The sequence below is a fragment of the Canis lupus genome, chromosome 3 (assembly GCF_048164855.1).
Source record: "Canis lupus baileyi chromosome 3, mCanLup2.hap1, whole genome shotgun sequence".
Taxonomy (NCBI): Eukaryota; Metazoa; Chordata; class Mammalia; order Carnivora; family Canidae; genus Canis; species Canis lupus.
Window position 1 is genome coordinate 1,593,376 of NC_132840.1, and position 8,260 is coordinate 1,601,635.

At 47.4% G+C, this 8,260-nt stretch overlaps 1 protein-coding gene across 1 annotated transcript; it reads right to left on the reverse strand.

The window, feature by feature from the left end:
• Window positions 1–7,550: 7,550 nt before the first annotated feature.
• On the reverse strand, window positions 7,551–7,843 carry LOC140624391 (large ribosomal subunit protein eL39-like). The gene has a single exon (XM_072811248.1). It carries the CDS (start codon window positions 7,831–7,833, stop codon window positions 7,627–7,629), a length of 207 nt encoding a protein of 68 aa, XP_072667349.1. The 5' UTR covers window positions 7,834–7,843; the 3' UTR covers window positions 7,551–7,626.
• Window positions 7,844–8,260: the final 417 nt, after the last annotated feature.

The following is an 8,260-nucleotide window of genomic DNA, read 5'->3' on the forward strand; positions in this document are numbered from 1 at the left end:
CCATTTTTTTGATGGTCTCAGGTATCCCAGTGTCAGTGATGGCTGTTCCCTCACCATTTACCTCTGCGTGAGGTCTCCACGCTGCACTCCACCGGAGCCTCGGACAGGAGCCCTATCTCTGGGCCACGTGCAGTGCAGTGGGCTTTGCAGGACTGAGCCTGCGGGGTCTAACCTACCACGACCAGAGACTTCAGTGTGCAGTGGCGGGGGGAGGGGGCATGCTTTGAGCTTCAGGAAAGAGTCATGCCCTCTAGTTATCTTATTACAGAACCTAGGGTTGGTTGGTGCAGTTGAGTGGGTTTTGGAATTCTAGTCCTTCGGAGGCTCTTACTTGAAAAAGCTTGAACTAGTTGTAGTTAAGCTCCTCTCAAATTTTTGAGATAACCTGAACTCCTTTGCAGAGGGCTAAAGCTGGTGTTTCTGTGGGATAAAGATCTGTGTCCTCTGCCCATGGGCTATTCCGGCCTTTTTTTTTTTTTTTTTTTTTTTTTTTTTTTTTTTTTTTTTTTTGCTTTCTCTTACTTCTAATAGCTCCATAGAAAGATAAGGACCAAACAAACAAAAACAAAAAAACAAAAACAAAAACAAAAAAAAAGAAAAAGAAAAGAAATATAAGGACCTGCAGAAGAAGGATGTTAGGGTCAACTTGTCCTCCCCAATCTCGTGGTAATGGGAACATCTCTTGGAAGTTCTGACTTTTCCCTCCTTTGGCTTTGAGCTTCAATATTGGGTTGGGAGACCCCTGGCTTCCATCCTGTTCACTCATATCAACTTTGCCCTGCAAGTTGGGGCATTTAACTCCAAGGCTGAGACAAGGGGCTCCATTACAGGACCTTCAGCTGTCTCTGCAATGGGCTTGCTGGTGGTATCATCACCATCAGTCACCACGCACATGCTGCTTGGTAGAGAGACCAGAAGTTTCTGTAGACAGGCTAGTAGTACCCGCCGAGGAAGAGGATGTGTTTGCAGGTCTCGATGCAGACACAGGAAGGCTGAGGATTGTCAGAAGTGTCTTGCCTGGCCAAGTGCCCCTGGATCCTTAAAGGCCGCTCCTGCCAGCGCGCTGCTTATCTGCCCAGGGTCTGCATGTTCAGTCTTTTACCCCCAACATTACCAAAAGAGGTGGCCCCAGACACCCAGGGGAACATGTGAAGGCTCCCGAGGCAGACTCAGTCTTTCTGTTCTTTCCCCGAAAAACTCCATAGCCTGGACAGAGAGGGAGGAAAAACAAGTGATGCAGAGAAGCAAGTGAGACTACAAAGGGCTGCTCCCCTCCCTTCTGCAGCCCAACAACTTACGGGCTTATAATGAGAAGAACCTTTGAGATCATCAAGTGCAGTTTCCTGCTTGTTGCTGGAATTCCCTCTAGAGAAACGCTCCTACACACACACACACACACACACACACACACACACACAAATAGGCATTCCGGTTTTTTCAGCATAGTTCCAATTCGCCAGGAAGTATTCTCAGAAACTTTTACTTTATACAATTGTGTTAGTATTACTTCCAAGTAGATTCCTTTAGGTGAAGCTGCTGGTCAAGGGAAGTGTATAATTTTGATGGAAACTAAAAAATCATGCACACGTGCACAGTCATATTCACCGCCGTTGATATATTCACATCACACAGATTCTGGGTCAAAGGAAGGACTTTACAAGAGTTAAAAGTGTCCCACAAAATACAAATCAAAACCACCATGAGATCCCACCTTACACCAGTGAGAATGGGGAAAATGAACAAGGCAGGAAACCACAAATATTGGAGAGGATGGAGCAAGGGGACCCTCCTGCACTGTTGGTGGGAATGTGAGCTGGTGCAGCCGCTCTGGAAAAGTGTGTGGAGGTTCCTCAAAGAGTTAAAAATAGACCTGCCCTACGACCCAGCAATTGCACTGCTGGGGATTTACCCCAAAGGCACAGATGCAGGGAAACGCCGGGACACCTGCACCCCGATGTTTATAGCAGCAATGTCCACAATAGCCAAACTGTGGAAGGAGCCTCGGGGTTCGTCGACAGACGATGGATAGAGAAGCTGTGGTCTATGTATACAATGGAATATTCCTCAGCCATTAGAAACGACAAATACCCACCATTTGCTTCCATGTGGATGGACCTGGAGGGTATGATGCTGAGTGAAGTAAGTCAATCGGAGAAAGACAAACATTATATGGTCTCATTCATTTGGAGAATGTAAAAAATAGTGAAAGGGAATATAAGGGAAGGGAGAAGAAATGTGTGGGAAATATCAGAAAGGGAGACAGAACATGAAGACTCCTAATTCTGGGAAACGAACTAGGGGTGGTGGAAGGGGAGGAGGGCGGGGGGTGGGAGTGAATGGGTGACGGGCACTGAGGGGGGCACTTGACGGGATGAGCACTGGGTGTTATTCTGTATGTTACCAAATTGAACTCCAATAAAAAATAAATTTTATTATTAAAAAATAAAAAAAATAAAAGTGTCCCACCACAGATCAAGCCGCTCGGATTTCAGTGGTCAGTATTCAAGAGCAGACTGGATGGTCAGGACGCTGTCCAGGACTCTACAACATTGCATATGAGATGAAAGGAACTGGCTAGCATCGAGGGAATGTGCAGAACTCAGTCTTGGGGACATTGTGGAGAAATGCTAAGAGCCTCTCCAACGTGGCAAGGCCTCCAAGTAGTGGCTTACATGGTTCCGGATCCTACAGATGTAATTCATTTTCCAGCTGAGCCTGAGCACATCAGAGGCTACGCGGGACTAGCTTCCCAGGGCTCTGCCAAAGCTCCTTGGCCTGGTCTTCTGGAACCTCTTGCGGTAACACAACACTGGGCCCTTGGCCCCTGTGTCAAGTTCAGGCATGCCCAGTGTCTGCAGCTGGGATGGCCTGAGTGCTGCTGTGACCCTCCTCTGATGGCATCACAGGCCACCAAGGCAGCTCTTTGAATGGACAAGTAGATTTCTTGCATCTGGAAGACGCAGAGCTGAAATGTAAAAGGAACAGGCAGTGGCCACCTTCAGGCAGCGCTGCTGCTTTTCGTATCACGGTCAAGTGTTTTCCGAACCTCAACACAAGCGACCTAAGTAGCTCGAGGTCTTATGGAGCTTGTGGCCTCTTGCCTGGATGTCACCCTCATGCCTGGCACACTCTTCCCCCCTTGCAGCCAGGGCGGCCAGCAGCAGGACGTGCGGACGAGCCGGCGCTTGGTGCCCACGGCACCGTGAGGACATAGCTGGGGCCATGGGTCACATCTCTTTTCATCGGGTTAAATTTGTTCTCGAATATCAGTATGTCCTGGGGCATAGCATGTTCTCTTGTCCAGTGGTTGACGCACCTCCACGGCTGCAAGAACCCCCCGGGGGGCTGCGTCTGGCGGCGACAGAGGGCAGCCTGGACTCACGGCTCGGGGTTCCCTCTATGAAGAGAGCTTCCCCGGGTCCCCCCCACCTTCCTCACCACACCGCTCCGGGCTTCCCGTGTTCCCTGCTCCCCTGACAGGTTGGGAGTAAAGTCCCCTCGTGTGCTTCTCGGCCTCAGAGCCCAGGGTGGAGGAGGCCCCTGAGGGTCAAAGGATGGTGTGAGGCCTTTCTTCCTTGCCTGGACACACACTGGGCTGCCCAAGGCTTGGAGGTACGGGCATGCTCAGAAAGAGCTCCTCCCCAGGTCTGACACACCTGCTGCCACCACTCCCACCTTTGGCTACTCCAAGTGGGCCACCACCCACGATCCTTCAGCCGCTCGTCTTCTGTGGAGCCTCCACACAGCCCCTTTATCTGCCCAAGCTCACTGCGACCTGTGGCCACCACACACCCCTTTGTCCCCGCCCCCGTCACTTGCCCCTTCGGGACAGGGCCTCCGGTTTGGCCAACTGGGAGACCCCACCAGGCCTGGGGATGGGGGTAAGCAGGGTTGCTACGCTGGTCTTTATGGGGTGTAGCCGTGTGCTAACAAGGGCACTACTAGCCAAATATAATTGAGGGTAACTCCTTACCCCAGATTCTCCTTTTAAGATACAAATAAAAGGCAGTAGTGGATCAGGTCCTATTACTAATTAATGGTCAAAGATTGACTTGTACTCCCTATTTCATCTAGTTTTATGTATCTTATTTAAATATGAACAGTGTTATAATTCTATTCCCAAAAACAGCGGTTACGTGTCTGGCAGTGGATGAAAGAAAAACATATTTCTGTACAAGTAGTCTCTGAAATTTGAAGGAAGTAAGGAGAAATTTCTGAGGAACGTTTACTTAACATGTTTTATTTTTTTTTAATTTTTTTTCTTAACATGTTTTAGATATGGGAAGACTCTAAATGTAGAAATGGAGGCACTGACCCCATCAGATGGATCAGTTCAATATGCAGGTGACTATGGTTTATCCACTATGTCAAGTACCTGAAAGTCCCCCTCCAATGGCAGTGGGCCTCACTTCTCATTTTACATTATTTCCAGAGTACAGAAATATTTGCCAAGGGGCTGGTACATTCCTTTTGATTGTCCTTTTTTTTTTTTTTTAAGATTTATATATTCATTTTAGAGAGAGCACGTGTGAGCAGAGGAAGGAGCAGAGGGAGAGAGGGAACCTCAAGCAGATTCTGCATTGAGTGGGGAGCAGATGCAGGGCAAAGCCTCACCACCCCGAGACCTGACCTGAGCCAAAATCCAGCATCAGATGCTCAATTGACTGTGCTACCCCGGTATCCCTATTCCTTTTGTTTTCCCTCCCTCCTTCCTCCCTGTGTCCCTCCCTCCCTCCCTTCTTCCCTCCTTCCCTCCCTTCATCTTCCTCCCTCCCTCCTTCCTCCCTCTATTTCCCCTCCCTCTATCCCTCTGTCCCTTCTTTCCTGTGTCCCTCCCTCCCACCCTCCCTCCTTCTCTCCCTCCCTCCCTCTCTCCCTCCATCTTCCTCCCTCACTCCTTCCTCCCTGTGTCCCTCCCTCCCTCCCTCCATCTCCCTCCTTCCATCTCCCTCCCTCCATCTTCCTCCCTCCCTCCTTCCTCCCTCTATTCCCCTCCCTCCCTTCCTTCCACAGAATGGAGGGGCTCCCGCGTGGTGGGGTAGGGGTGGGGCAGAGGGAGAGGGAGAAGCAGGCCGACTCCCCACTGAGCAGAGGCCCAACAGGCTCTTGGGATCCGGAGCTGAAGGCAGGTGCTTAAGTGACTGAGCCGCCCAGGTGCCTCTCCTGTTGGTTTTCTCGATTGCTTTTCTGAGATATCTGTCCTCCTCTCTGTATAGTATCTTTCTCTGTCTCCTCCATGAGTCGATATAATATGACCGAATGACCTTAAATGACTGAGCAATCCTTACACTGGGTGTGTGTGTGTGTTTCATTTAACACTACTATCCTAAAAGTTGGATGTTAACTCATTGACTTAAATAGAGCGACTCTCCCGCAGCCCAACAGTGCGAGCTGGACTACACAGATCATGCCTTTCTTCCACTTCATGCTCCTGCTTACATTTCTCCTCAGCGCCTCCAATCAGGTGAATGATCTCGAGCACATGATTCAGTCCAGCCACAGAGCAAAGCAGACAAACCCTGTAAATGGCTGTCTTCCTTGTACTTTGGCAAACACGGTAGCAAGGGTTCCGACACAACATATATCCAGACCTCGGTTCTGTTCCTTCTAGCCATGGGACATTAGGCAAAATCCTTAAACTCTCAGAGTTCTATATTGTTACCTGCAGTGTTGGCATAATAGCATCTACTTCATAGGTAGATGAGAATTTAATAAGGTGCCGCGCAGAAAGCTCTTAATTTGGGGATTAATGTTTAATAAGCACTCAATAAATGGTCGCTGTTCCTACTAATGGGTTTCAGGTCTGTCCTTCACAAAGCCCACCATTCCTCATCAAAATAAAAATTTCTAATTGAGCAGCTCTTTCGATCTGTTTAAGGCATTTGATATTCTCCCTGTGTGCCCTGTGTACACATGAGGAAGTACACAATCATTGCCAACAAACTATTTTCCCTGAGATCCTGGCAAATAAGTAGCCCTATTCTAGAGCACAGCACAAGCACTGCAGTGAGCTGGGTAGCAGGTGATCTATTGCTTGGCTCTCAGGATTTCTGCCCACGTTGGGCTGAGGAGAGGATAGAGCGCAGCAGCCACTCTTATAAAGGCCCAAGGGATAGGTATTGGAAGGAGGAAAAACAGTCAGTGAATTGAACGCTGAAAATTCAAAGCAGAGAGCAAATCTCCAACTGAGCCTTCAGTTACATTCTCAGGAGGGAGTCAAGAATTAGAGACCAGGGAATGAGACGAACTCTTGATGCGCTGTTAGGACCTTTGTAGCTTTGTCCTGCTGTTTTATCACATCTACATTTATTGAATACCTACTACGTGTTTGGTCAGCTGTTGTAAGATAAAAATTACAAAATTGTGCCTGCCCTCACGGTATTCGATGAGGGTTGGGTTGGAAAGAGATACACAAATCACCGCTGAACAATATGGTGGACGAGAAGGTATCTGAGAGGGATATGCATTAATTCATATAGGAGCACAGCTAAGAGAAAGCCTTTCAGGGTGGGGGAAAATTTGGTTATAAATTGAAATAGCATAGGAGTGACTCAAGCAAAGACTGGGCATGCTGGTCATATCAGAATAAGGGAGCAGTTTGTGCAGAGGCCAAAGGCCAGACTGACCATCCAGAGAACAGTCAGTAGTTCATGTTAGATTAGCACAGAGTAAGTAATAGAACTTAGAAGTAAGCCTGGAGAGGAAAGCAGGATGGAGATTATCGAGGGCCTTGAAGGCTTTCTTAAATATTTTTTTTTAAGAAGATTTTATTTATTTGAGAGAGCACATGAGCACGGGGAGGGCCAGAGAGAGGGAGACATGCAGACTTGCCATTAAGACCTGAGCCAAAGGTAGATGCTTAGCAGACAGAGCCACACAGGAGTCCCCTAGTCCCCTTGATAACCACTTTATTTTTTATTTATTTATTTTTTATTGATGTTCAATTTGCCAACATATAGAATAACACCCAGTGCTCATCGCATCAAGTGCCCCCCTCAGTGCCCATCACCCAGTCACCCCCACACCCCTTCCACCTCCTCTTCCACCACCCCTTGTTCCCAGAGTTAGGAGTCTCTCATGTTCTGTCTCCCTTTCTGATATTTCCCACTCATTTTTCTCCTTTGCCTTTTTACTATTTTTTATATTCCCCAAATGAATGAGACCATATACTGTTTGTCCTTCTCCGACTGACTTACTTCACTCAGCATAATACCCTCCAGGTCCATCCACGTCGAAGCACATGGTGGGTATTTGTCGTTTCTAATGGCTGAGGAATATTCCATTGTATACATAGACCAGATCTTCTTTATCCATCATCTGTCAATGGACACCGAGGCTCCTTCCACAGTTTGGCTATTGTGGACGTTGCTGCTATAAACATCGATAACCACTTTAAATACTTGGTAGTCAAGGGCCGTTTCTATCACTGCAGAAAGTTCTATCAGACAAGAGGGGGAATTCCTTACTTCACAAATCAGGACACAACAGCAGCTCAGCTGAAAGGTCTCATATTTATTACTGAACCGACCTACCGGTATAGGGGCTCCTTGATAAGACCTGTCTATTGGCCAGGTAGGAAGGATGTTTCCATATTGATAGGATAGGAACATGTGATCTCCATGCAGCTTAAATATGTGTGCCAATTATGTTTGCTATTTCATGATGTGCGATGCTTCCCCATAGACCCAGCTTGGTTCTTCTCCAGCGCCTCCTCTTGGAGTTGAACCTGATTTTATTACCAGTTTTCATCCGAATCCACTGGGGAATGGGGCAATTCTGCTTTTGTTTCTTGGCCAGGAATCGCTTGATTCTGAAAGTCTTGTGAGAAGACATGGCGATCACAGTCAACCACACACAACCAGGATGGCTGAGAAAAGGAGAGAGTTTCTTAAAGAATTTAAATTTATCCTGAGTATTGTGAGCTGTGCAAAAATGAGTACATGAGTAAATCAGTCTGAGTGTGCTCTACAGGATTAATTCTGGATCCAGTGAAGACAGTGGATTGGAAGGAGTTAAGGTCCAAACAAGGAGAAAGATATTAGCATTTCCAGAAGGTCTGGAAAACTGGTAAAACACTCGGCAGTGACTGGAGTCTGAAGAGAAGGGTATTCCCAGGTTCTTGAAAGATAAAAGTGATGATCACAGTAACTGTGAAATTTGATCCTTTTATTCTATGACTACATCGCGAGATCTTGAGTTTTGAAAAAAGCCAATTCAACTCTTCATTCATTCATTCATTAGTCCTCCATTGAACTGACAT

Coding starts and splice junctions, on each gene's coding strand:
- LOC140624391 (XM_072811248.1), bottom strand. CDS start 7,833: ATGTCTTCTCACAAGACTTTCAGAATCAAGCGATTCCTGGCCAAGAAA.